The sequence below is a fragment of the Molothrus aeneus genome, chromosome 1 (genome assembly GCF_037042795.1).
Source record: "Molothrus aeneus isolate 106 chromosome 1, BPBGC_Maene_1.0, whole genome shotgun sequence".
Lineage (NCBI taxonomy): Eukaryota > Metazoa > Chordata > Aves > Passeriformes > Icteridae > Molothrus > Molothrus aeneus.
Genome location: NC_089646.1, coordinates 43,655,674 through 43,668,512, shown reverse-complemented (window position 1 = coordinate 43,668,512; position 12,839 = coordinate 43,655,674). Strand labels below are relative to the sequence as shown.

The 12,839-nt window shown below is 39.5% G+C and overlaps 1 protein-coding gene across 2 annotated transcripts in view; it reads left to right on the top strand.

Moving 5' to 3' along the window:
* Positions 1-12,839, top strand: part of CPNE4 (copine 4) — a 229,349-nt gene that overhangs the window by 198,869 nt on the left and 17,641 nt on the right. For both annotated transcript variants that reach the window (XM_066555959.1, XM_066555953.1), the window contains one exon: positions 7,678-7,732. In XM_066555959.1, the coding sequence (XP_066412056.1) occupies positions 7,678-7,732 (55 nt within the window). The remainder of the gene's footprint in view (positions 1-7,677; positions 7,733-12,839) is intronic.

Sequence of the window (12,839 nt, the reverse complement as noted above, 5' to 3'; positions counted from 1 at the left end):
GAGATTACAGTTTGTGTGAGAATTACCTTTTCAGTGATGGTACAGTTTTCTATACATAATTCCACAGATAAGCCATATCACTATATATAGAGTTAGGGTTTTGGAAAGTTTAGAGACATATGCCAATTCCTTAAAATACAAGACTGTCTGAAAACTGCCTGGTTTGAGAAGTTAAAGACAACTCATAGCCTCTTGCAGCATCTCCTTTCCTAGTTTATTCCCAGTTGTAGAGTCTCATTTCTTTTCCAAGATGCATTTTACTGAATTGGGTCATTCATGTAGGCATAAATTAGGTCATTGCAATTTATTTGTTATCTTGCAGGGAAGCTTGACATTTTGTCTCACCTTCCTGAGTATGTTATTTTATTAGGCTATCCTTGTAGCAAGTGATAGATCTCACTGCCATTTCCTTTTGCTTAACCTACTCCTCCCTAAAGCTCTAGAGACATTTTTTTTTCTGTGTGTATTCCCCAGCCTAGGAATTTCTGAGTTTACTTGATATTTTTACCCCGCAGTGCTTCTTTTGCAATTCTTTTAATGTTAACAAAGGGAAGTTTAAATCCATTGTACCTGGATTTGGCTTTGTTAGCTATTTCATGAGTTGATGCCTTTTGGTGGTTAGCTTCAGGGAATTTGTATTCCCCTGCTTCATTAACTATTTCTCCCTTGGGTGAGACAAGCATTGCTTCATATTTTTGAAACACGGTTCCATGACAGCATCTATTTCTCAGTATTCAGCAGATTCGAGCTCCCCCAAGGTGCCTGAGAGCTGTAATTAAAGACAGTGAGTGAATTTTAATGTCAGGATTTTGTGCCTAATGACGTAGCATCTCTTTGACAGCCCAGACAATGATGTACTGTAGCAGTGATTTACCACTGATTTGCATGCTCCCAGACCTCTTTTGTGACCAAGATGTATGATTATCATCCTTGCTGTTCCACTGGAAATCACTGTGCATTATGGACTGAATGCCAAGCTGTGTTAGGCACAGAGCAAGCTTGATGCAACACGCAGTAACCTGGCCAAAACCAGGGATGTGGTTGTATCAAACCAGACATGGAACCACACAGTGAATATGTGGTGACAGAGGAGCAACCCCTTAGAGAAGAATCCAGGTCAGTAGGTGAAAACACTGCTACTGCTGAACTCCTCTGGTCTTTGACTCGGGCAGGCTGAGAGCTGGACCACAGCCTGGCTCTGCATCCTGGAGGAGCACAGGTGGCTGTGCAAGACTGCAAATGGTGAAATGGATGGGCTCTGGTCCCTTCAACTGAAATGGTTTTATTTAGCCCTATCTGATCATAGAATTGTGGAAGGGCTTGGGTTGCAAGGGATGATTCTTAAGGATCATCTCGTTCCAACCCCCATGCCAGATCATGTCCTTTATTTGCCCAGCTCTGCTTGCAAAGTGGGAGCTGAAAATGTTTAAATATTTCAAATGATTTCTGTATTCTGTATTCTTTGGAACTGCTGTTAATCCCTGTAAGCTGTTATGATTCACAATTTACTGGCATCAAGCCCTTGTCAGATAATTACTAAATAATATACTCAGAAACATGATTCATTCATATGCTTTAGAAAAGAAACAATTCAGCTTGTAGTCTTCCAGTTCACTCCCTGAACATGAAAGATTACAATTTTAATTGAGTTTAGAGATAGCTCTATTTTGTTTGTACTGTTTGCTGTTTTCTCTTCTATCTTTACCTTTTCTGAGCTGTTCTCCCCCTTCTCTTTCCGTGCCCCTTTCCCCTCCTTCTTTCTCTCCTCACATTCACACCTTTTTTAATTACATGTGTTACACACCTCCCTTTTTAATTTTGTCAATTTGAAATTTCTTACTAAGAGAGGAAAATTATCTGAATTCATCATAAAAAAAAGTATGTCAAGCAGAGCAGATCCACAGTTTATTCTTTTAAGACTGGAATTGAAAATGAAAGGCATAATAATTGATTTTGCTGCCTCCAGTACTTTTAAAATATCTCCCTGGTAGTTCTGATCTGACCTAAGACCAAAATTATGAGTGACAGCTTAATATCCAGGGATTCAAGTCTGGTATTCTCCTTGCAAGCTGTAAATTTCAGATTCTCAGGTATTTGCAACTAAAAGTGAGCTCTTAGTGTTTCTCTCTCCTCACTCCATGTTTTTTCCTTCCCCCCATCCATGCATCATTAGTACTGTTTGGGGTACTGTGTTGTTCTAGCATAGAGTGAGCAGGTTTTCATGCTGGTGGTCTCCAAGGCCAGTTAAGTAGCATCCATATGAATGCTGCATTGAATTCAGGAGAAAAAACTTAAGGACAGCTACAGCTACATACCAGTGGGCTTTAATGGGAGCCAATAAAATTAGTCCAGAACAAGTTGTGCAAGTGGCTAGCTAGGAGTTAATCTTTCAGATTTCATAAATTCAGAATTAATATAGAATGGTTTAGGCCTTTTTTCTCCATACAATTAAGCACCCAGATTACAAATTTCGATCTTTAAAAGCAACTGATTTTCAGAGAGCATAGTCCTGGCAACCTTTTTGAATCCAGGTATTGCTGCACTGCTGAATATCTCAAGCACCGTCTGTTCGTGGGGCTTCTGAGGAGGTTGCGAAATGTCTTTAGTGTCTGACTAATTAATTTTACCTAGTGGAAGAGTTTTCTCCATCTCATTAATAGGAATAGCAAACCTTTTTCAGAATAAATGTAATATCCTGATTTCAATGATACTCTATGTCAGAAGGTACCAATGGTTAATGAGACAGGATTTTGAAATGTTCTTTATTTTGTCCCTTTATAATAAGCATATTTCTTTCCTTCCAGTAGCACTGGGCTTCCTAGTGAAATAGAAAATAGGATCATTATCTGTATCACTTTTACAGATTTACAAAACCATAATATTACCTCTATTCATCTCTTTTCCTGTAGGTGCAGTACAGCTCACTGAAATCTCTCTCCTCTCTGCCCCTATTAGTGTTTTGATTTGTCATTGCTCTTGTTCTGCTGCCAGTAGATAGCTTGAAGGATGGGTGTTTAAAACTGAGCAGTGTCCCAAAAGGACAATATGGGATATTTTCAGATATTATTTTCTGCTATTGTGTTATGCTATAGTTGAGGTTACTGACAAACTTTTTTCTAGCTGGTTGTATTTCTGTTCAGAAGACTGCAGTCTTGGAGCCCTGACAATTAATTTCTGTGTGCATTAATTTACATTGATCAATATGAACACTAAATCTGAACCCTCTCCCTGATTTTTCTTTCAGGGTGACTGGAAGACTACGAGCTGAATTGTTTCTTATCTAAAGCATATGAATGAATCATGTTTCAGAGTATATTATTCAGTACTTTTCTGACAAGGTCTTGATGCCAGTAAATTCTGAATCATAACAGCTTACAGGGATTAAAAGCAGTTCCAAAGAAAATACAGAAATCATTTGAAATATTTCAACATTTTAAGCAATGCCATAGATCTGCTCAGTCTTGAGTACCTTTCAGTAATAGATGCATATTTGACTGAAAAAGTATCAGAAGCCACATCTATGCTTGCATGACTACTCATGGTCCTTAAATAACCGGGTATAAAATTCATAGTCTGATGCTTTTGCTTTTTTGATCTTCATGTCAAGTACTTCAGCTTTTTGAAAATTATGCCACATTTAAATTTTCAAGGGAACCTATGTAGAACAAAGAAATTATAAAAGGTGAAGTAGATGTGACAGAGTAATTTTGTAAACAGTCTGCCAAGTCACAGTCCTCTTTTTCTTACTTGATTCTGTAAATTTCAGGTTCTATAGAACCAGCTTTGTTTTCCAGTTGCATGTTTCTCTCCCATCCTTTCCCTTTATCAATCTGCCTCCAGCAGGACAGTGCAGGCAGTTTCCTTTTGTGTGTCAAGGACACTCTGGCCACCTTTAAACAAAAGAAGTCAAAGGTCCCGAGGTTGCCTGAGGCCAAGGACATGACATTGCCCATGTCCTTGTGTCTCAGCTTTCTTCCTCCCAGCACAAACTGGTTATGCCCAAACTGCATTTGGGAGCAGTGTCAAGTACAGCTGGACCTGTTGCCTTGTGAAGGCTGACTTAAAACAGAGGCTGGACAGAGTTAAAGAATAAAGTAGGTATTTATCAAAAGGCCTCAATGGATACACCTTGGGTAGTACAAGAGCCCAGCCAGGGCTACATCCAAGCTGAACCCAAAATGGTCACAAAATGGACGACCGGTCACGAAGCCTCTCACTTTCATAAGTTCTGGTCCATCAGCATATTGGAGTTAATTGTCCAATTATAGCTTTAGATTATGAAGTCCCATCCTTGTTGTTTTTCTCTCTTCATTCCACCGTTGTTTATGCTCTTGGGTCTGAGATTTGGATCAGTTGTCCTTGATACCCAGCTAGAGAAAGAATTGCTTTGTCCAGCCACTCTGTGAAGAGAGCTTACCATCCCCCAACATGAAGCTTAGAACTACACACCAAAGCAGCACAGATCTGAAAAGTGCAAAAGCCAAAAGCCTGAGGTTTGGTCAGAAGCATCAGACCCAGCATTGTCCCTGGGAGGTCTCTGGAGGTGCTGATTGGCAGGAGCCAGTGCTGCACCAGAGAGAGTGCTCACAGGTCATGTCTGTGGCTATGTCCCATTGCTTCAACCAGGGTTACAGGCCTATTTCCTACCATAAATGACACCCAAATGTCTGAGCAAGCACTATGAAGAAAAAGGAAACTGGTTCTCACTTTTCTTCTTTCGAGTGAGTTTAAATTACAAAGAAAAGTCATTAGAGCAGATCCCTTTCCTACTGAAATGCCAGGCTGGGAAACAGGGCTGGAGTCTCTGATGCATGTGATTCACCCCTGAGGCAGGAGAAAAATCTTCTTTTCATTTTCTGACTGTAGTTTAAGTCCCTGAATGGCCTAACCCTTGACATAGCTTCCAGAAGCTGGGAAGCTGCTCTGCTTTCTTCTGCATGCTGCCCTGATCGCCCTGGGTCTTTTAGAGCAGCTCTGTCACACCACAAAAAGATTATCATGGAAGTGAGAGAGTGCTTGTCTGCCCTTCTGGGTCATTTTTTCCCTGCTGTGTCTCAGTAGTGCAGGACGAGCAGAATGAGGGCAGCAGGCTCAGCTGTTGGATTTGTTTCTCATATGATCAAGTGAAGGGTGGATGGGAAGACTAGAGGAGGTTATATTGTAAAACACCATTGAGCCATTAAACTGCTCATTTACTAAAGAGTAAATATTGCTAAACACCTTGATTTGTGTGATAGAAGGGGAATACATTTAAATACATTCATTTGAATTTTATTTTTATTTTGAAAGCTATTAGCTGCAATTTTTGAGGTGTGGTCAGGGAATGACATAATGATCTTTTTTATGCAAGGGATGTCATGAGTGTCAAAAGTTTCCCTTCTTACCTTAAAAATCAAGCTCCAATAGCATGTGAGAGTTAATTTCTTGGTCCCAGCAGCTTGAATCAGATTACCAGAGGTATGGACCTAAATTCTGGTGAGCTACCTAATGAGAGTCTGGAGCTATTCTGGCTGAGACAACAGAAAGTACTGAGCACAGAAGACCCCAGGATACTCTAAAAAGCAGCCATATGGAGCCCCATCCTGAGGGGCTACATGATCCTGCTTCACTCTTTCACAATGTAATGGCTGCACTTACTCAAAAAGGAGATGTGGGAGGTTCAAACATGAAGACAAGTGTCCTGACTGTGGAGGTAAGGTATTCTGGGTGCAGAATAACAGTGGGGGCTGTGCCACTGTGTGACTGGGAATGTGGGAGTCTCGCCACCAGAAGGAGAATCCAGGCTGCTGGAGGTATGACTTATTGCTGCAGAGCAGAAGATGGAGCTGTAGATTCAAGAGTGCCTACACTTGTTTACACTCCAGAAACACTGCAGTATAATTCAGGCACTGGATGGGTTCAGGCATCTCCCAGTTGTATAACTGCTGCCAGCATTGAACTTAGACACTTATGGTCTACCTAAGTAAAATTCTTTTTTAGTCTTTGTTTGTTCTAGCCCCAAATCAATTAACTGCAGCTCCACAGAGTTTGATTTTCTAATCCAGCCGTGCTTAATCATTGATGTAAAACAAGATTTTTTTTCCCCCTCTCAGATTCTTTTCTAATGGTTTCTTATTTCTTGCCCTTAAAGTGTGTGCCTGAATTCCCTGCATCCATTTGTAAGGGCTTTCCCTCTTCCAGGAGTGTTTAATCAAAGAGAATGCTATCAGCAGGTGGTTAGCATAGATTGTCAGCAGCTACTTCATTTCTGACATCTCTTGGGAAAAAAATGTTTCATTACCGTGCAAATGATGTTAGTCTTCCTTTCCAAGATCCATTGTCACATGGTGTAACATATGGTACACAGAACTGTGCTCCCAAGATTTATGCAGCAGAGGGGACATAGTTCTGCTTTCTTTTAAGTTTTTCTTTAGGTTGTATCTGAAATATCATGGTGCCTTTAACAGCCTATGCCAGACAAAAGAACTGAGCAGCTTTAATGGGTGCTATTATCTTTTTGGAGTCTATCTGGGATGTGAATTATTCAGTTGATACTTGGAGTGGCCATCTCTTGAACTACACCAAAAATGCTGAAGCTGCTGGCCTCTCCTGGGAATTTTTAAAAGTTCCAATCATGATAGTTGGAATTCAACTTTTCCAAGGGCCGTGAAACCCTGTAAGTAGACTAGAGTAAACTTAGTCTGATTCATCAGAGGACTGGAGTACAGTTCAGTGACATCAGTGAGACTTCAGGATATGTCTGGAATTAACCATATGTTTGAGTGAATTGTTAACCTCAAGTGTATGATCAAGTGCTTTGCTGACTCAGGGACAAGACATTCCTTGCAGCTTGTTGTTTTCCACTTTGCCATCTGGGAAGAGGCAGCTTGACAGCATGTGGGCTGTGTGAGACATTATTGCATTTCTGAGAAGGTATTAACAGCTTTGAAGTTTCCAGGTTCTCTGAATCAGGTGTTTTTTCTCCTGCATGTCTATCTGGGGTAAAATAACCTCACTGTAGTGTCTGAAAGCAAACTGACCATGCCAAGGCATTTTGGCAGGTTATCAGTCAATTTAAGCTTAATTAAAATAATCTCGTGTTTTAGTGGAACTGCTAAAGATGCAGGTGGAAAGCTTTACAGAACCTGCAGGTTTGGGACCATGAAATTGCCCCTTTCTGATATTTTAGGAAGTGCCTTTTGAGCAACTGGACAACTGTAAGAACCCAAATTTGTAAACACTTTTAATCTGAGTCATATCTTCACTAGACTCATTTTCTGAGCTGGGGGAGCACATCCATATTTATATGAAATAAATGTTGTTACAGGCTCTTCAGTCAACAAACTCTTGTTTCAGCCAGGTAATGCAAAAGAGTGGGTAATACAGACTTGTTATTGCATTTGTGGGGGAAGTACAAGACATCTTGATCTCTCAGTACTCTCCAAGTGATTTTAACTGCCCAAAAATACTAGAAGCTCAACTGAAAAATCTTCCATAACACACTCCCCCTAATCTGTTCAGTACACAACCCTACTTCTCCAATCCAGTGCCCTTCCACTCTGCCATCACTTGACTTAAAAGCCATTTCTGTCCTGTTGTGAGGCTTTGCATTTCTCATGAGTGCATACAGAGGAATAAATGTTTATTGTAACAATATTTCTCTATGGGTGCTCTTATATTTTTTTCATTCTTTTCCAGTGACAAAATGTTCCCAGCCTTTGGATTTGGAGCAAGAATACCCCCAGAATACAAAGTAGGTGCCTAAGTGTAATTTTCTAATTTCCTTGAGTTATGAGACACAAAATAAGGGAGAAATGGTGAAAGGCAAGGCAGTGGCAAACAGGAACAGCTCCTCTGCTTGTTTTCTTCCATCTGGCTTTCTCATCCAGTGATACCTCACTGAAACCAGAAATCAGACAGGGCTAGACTTAAAATAATTGTTTGATGATACCCAAAATATTTTATGGTATTGGCAAAGCTTTGTTAGTGGATGCTAAGCGGAGAAATGATGTTTTGAGCATCCCTTGCCAAACATCTTCCTGAAAATAAAGACTTGAGAAGAATTTGACAAAATTCCATGTCATGGTGGACACAGTCAATACCAGAAAGAGAAATACAAGAGCATGTAGCCATGCTAGAGAAAAGTGGTATTTATCAACAACAACAAACAACAACAACAAAAAAATTCAAAGTGATCTGCAGTGATGCTTCAATTGTGAGCATAAATATGCTATCTGGTAGGCTTGGAGTGAAGACAGTGAAGTAAAAGAAGGAGCATCCAACTGAGGAGAAAGGCCCAAGAAGAAATAAGTAGAAATTAAAATCCTTTATTTCACAGAGGTTGTGTGGGCAGAAGAGTAGTTCTGCATAGATAAGTAACCAAAGTCTAGGTGGGCACTCTGCAACTCTGATACTGTCTGAAAAGGAGAAATATCACCCATCTAATCATGCAGACTTCACCCAGTGTCCCTGTATGCCCTGCTCTGGGTTGTGTCTCTGGGCTGTGGCTGAGGTAGGGAGGTGAACACTAGCCAGGTAAGAATTTCTGAGAGGGATTGTGTGCATTCTGCCTTGTAAGGCATGAATCAGCAGATGAGCAAAAGTGCACCAGTGTGTTCCTCAATGCTGGTAGGCTTGATACCTGCAGAAGAATAACAGTAGTGATGTACAGCAAATTTGATACATGTCATGCAAACAGATGTCTAAGGTAAGTTAATGTATGTTTTAACAACATTGCTTTCTCAGTTTGTCTGTGCCTGGCAAGGTGTTTTGCCTTGCTTTGTTCCTCAAGGGTAACACCAGTGTTAGTGCTTTCCAAAGTCAGATATGTCTTCCAGAGCTTTGATATACATTTTAATGTGGTATTATGAGCTCAGAACATCTGTGTCTGTTGTATGTTTATTCCAACTGCAGCAGCTAACAACCATCACTGTTATTTAAGGTGGTGTGTCAGGGCCTGGCTGTTCCAGCATCTGTGAGGTGACCACTGGCGCATGGGGGAAAACTTTTCCAGTCATAGAGAGCCATCCTTATCTAAGGACTACTTGAAGGAAGGTATTACTGTGTCAGCTGAAGTCTTTTCAGTGGTTTCCTGGAGACAGATAAAGATCCCACCACAAAGCTACACTTCTCAGCCAAAATAATCAGCTGGTAGCACTGATGCTTCAGGTCACATAGCCTGTTGGCAACATAGCAGTTTTGATAGACTCCAGAATCATCCTTCTCACCTGACTGTGAGAGCACTTTTCAGGTGCTGGCTGGAAACAGATGTCTTGCCAGAAAGTAACTTCAGGGGTCTGTGTAACCAATTGTTCCTGCAATCACAAACACCAATTGATTTTCTGCTTTGGCAGAATTAGTGTTTGGATAATTTCCTGACAAATGCCCTTAAGAAACTCAGAGATTTGCATTGAACTTAGTAGTCCATGCATGAATGAAGAGACTTATCCTGTAGCATGAGCTTTCTGAAAAGTCTGTCTGTTGCTAACTTCTCAAAGCAAGAAAATGAATGTGACTCAGGACCTTCAGATTTTGCAAAGTTCAGGAAAAGTAAGGGTAAACTTACAAGATGGGGCTGCTTGCTTGTGGATTACATATGTGTGACTAAATAAAACAAATCCCAAAGTAAATGGAGATGCAGGTGAAGGCCAGAACAACATCTTTAATTTCTGCTATGGAAACTTGTGTCAGAAAGCGACAAAGACAAAACGACATGACATCAGCTCACGAACATAATAAAATTTTGAAGAAGACAAGAACCACATTGCAGGGGACTAACTCTTCTGTGCCACAGGTGGGGACCAATAATCAGCTTGGTGTCTGTCATGGGCACATCCAGCTGGAATTGCATGAGGAGTTACCAGTCATCTGTGCCATAGTTCAGTCTTTCCCTGTGATACTCTACACAGTCCATAAAAGTATCTGGCTTCTTAAAATAAACTATATCAATACTTTTGGGTCCCTGCTTGGATTTGACTGCACTTCTGAATTCAAAGATATGTCCTTCAAGAGTGAAAGGTCACCTTCATCATGATGCATTATTAAATCAAGACCAATAAACCTGAAAATCCTTTAGTAATTTAGTCTACGCTGGTATAAAGTAAATTCAAAGCCAGCAATGATTAGTTTTTGATGTGGAACATAGCAAGGATGCATAGGAAATAGAGAAGAAGCAGATAAAATTAAAAGTAAAAGTAAATTTTTTTTCTACTTTTTATTTTATAAATTTTATTTATAAAATAAAAAGTAGAAAAAAAGTGTTCCCAAGTTTCTTCCTTAACCTTTTATTTCCTGCTGCAAAAGTATGGTAACATGCTAGACACCACAGCAACAGTGCAGATCTTGTGCTATTCAAATGACCTTTTCATGTTTTCAGTCACACATACTACAAGTCATACATACCATACATTTGTTTTACTAAAGGAGAGCAGTGCCACTACTGTAACAATTTTACATCTTCAAATTTAGGTTGAATCATTTTGAGATCTTCCAAGTTCCGACCCCATCATGTGGATAAATCAGCTTCTCATTAATTTTGAGTGTCTGTTTTCAAGCCTCCAGTCCTAATGAAGTGATCTAACCTGCTCATAGCATGTTGGTCTCTGCACTCCAGCATCTGGTCTTTTATTTCTTTAAATAGACAACAAATTTAAACAGGGCTATGGAAGAAATTACTCCCACTGCCAAGGGTTCCTAAGTAACCATGGAGCCCCCATACAACCTAAATAACAGCTTCCTTCCTCAACTATGTCAGTTTCTATCTCTTCAGGCTCTTCATAAATCTCTTGATGTTCTACCCCTTTAAATCTTGTTTTTACATATGTTTTCTACAGAATTTCCATTTCAACTGCACACTGCTATGTTGTGTTGACTTTATTTTCCCTCAGTTCATCTCCAAATGACACACTTCAGCTGTTAGTAGAAAACCAGCAGTTTCTTAGTGGCATAAGGAATCTGTGGAAGTGAAGGAAGCAAGACATGCCATATACATCATTCTTCATCAGCCTAGAGATCTTTCATCTTATATTCAACAATATCAGCTTCTTCCACCGGGACCTGACAAACACATCACCCTGTTCCTTGATCTAAGTAAAGCTCTGAGAGAAATATTTCTCTTGAGGGTGAGTTTCTATCATACAAACTTCCAGATTTTTTTTTTGTTTTGGTGGTTTTGAGGTTCTTTTTGCAATGAAAGGAAGCATCTGAGAAGTCTGATGTAAAGTGAAGAGGTGGCAGATAATATGGACTCAGACATGGCTGTGAAAGGTCACAGTGAAGAGGAGGAAAGAAAGCAAACCACACACACTGACTTCTTAGCAGACAGGACTCAAAGGAGATGAAAAAGCACACAGCAGCACAAAACTTACTGTTAAAATGAAAAGCAAGTTCAAATAGTGTCAGCCCCATGACAGGTGGATTACCATTAATGAAGGCCTGTTCCCTAAAGGAGAATTGCAGCTGACACCTGAATAGATACTAAACAACTTGCAGTTTGTTTTAAAAGAGTCCTGGTTATTTCTGTATTTTTAGTGAAAGCTTCATTCCCTGCTTTTGCTGTGAATGTGTGCTGGAGACAAACTTACTGCAGTTACGGACACAGGGCAGCATCTTTATAGCTCTAACCTGCACTGGTTTGATGGACAAGTGAGGGACTTGAGAAGTGCTGTGGTCTTTATGATTCCTGCACTTTTCAGGAGATTGATGGCTAAAATATATGCAAACAAAAAAAGGATGTGTAGCAGATCAAGGGACAAAACAGAATTAGTCTCCTTATCCATGCAGGTTGGACTTAGGCATGGAAACTTGGGCAGCATGTACAAAAATGAAGTACAAAGGGAAATAAATTTCAGCTTTGCCAAGCAGAAATATGCATAATGTATCTTAGTGAGAAACACAAGCTTTCCAGCTCCCAAGCTATTTGATTAATGAGCATTCTGAAAATAATAGCTTTTGATCAAAAAGACTCGAAATTCATTAGAGTCTTAAGGTTTTGCAAAATATGCGGGCATTTCATATTTAGTTTTCTGAATGACAGTAGCTTAATAGCATTCAATTTATTCACAGATAAGTGTCCAACATTGTGCAGTTTGGCATTTACACTTGTATGCATCTATTGCTCATGGATTTTTGACAATTTCTATTTAAATTATTAAGAAAGCATTCCTAGAAATCTGAATTTTCAGATTCTTTGTCAAATAGTCCTAGTACCATCACCACAGAGAAAAGCTGGAGCTGTTTGGGACATGAAGATTAATTTCAATGAATTCAACAATTTAGAGAGGGGGAAAAAAGAATTATTAATTTTCAGAATTCAGGCATCCATATTCATCATTTGAAAATAAAAACCACAGCTTCTTATTTTAAAAAATACAAATTCAGTTAAAGGAATTTAAAAAATGTGTAGGCCAAACTAGAATAACAAGTTTCAATGAAACTTAAATAAAATGCCTTAGTTCAGTTCAAAAGCTTTCCAGCAATTTGCTTTATCAGTGTTGGGGGATTTATTATTTTTCAGATTCCAAAATAGGATTTTTTGGTGTGATTTGAGGTCTCTATCTGAATTCAAAAAATATTTTTTTTAAGAAATCTCAAAAATTCTCATCAACTAGGAAATTCTCCTTTCCTTTCAGCCTAAATTAGAAACATTTCAAGCAAGGGCCATGCTATGAGAATGAATTTCATTGCATCCCAATATGAGGGAAATAAGTTACCTGCTATGTTAAGTCAATGCCATTTTTTCTACAAAAGTGGCCATAAGCATGTGGAAGTATTGTTATAATTCTTCCAAGAGTCTCATGGGTGCCATCATATTGATGGAAAACTGCAGGTGTTTGTCACTGTAAATGTACACAGTGGAGGAG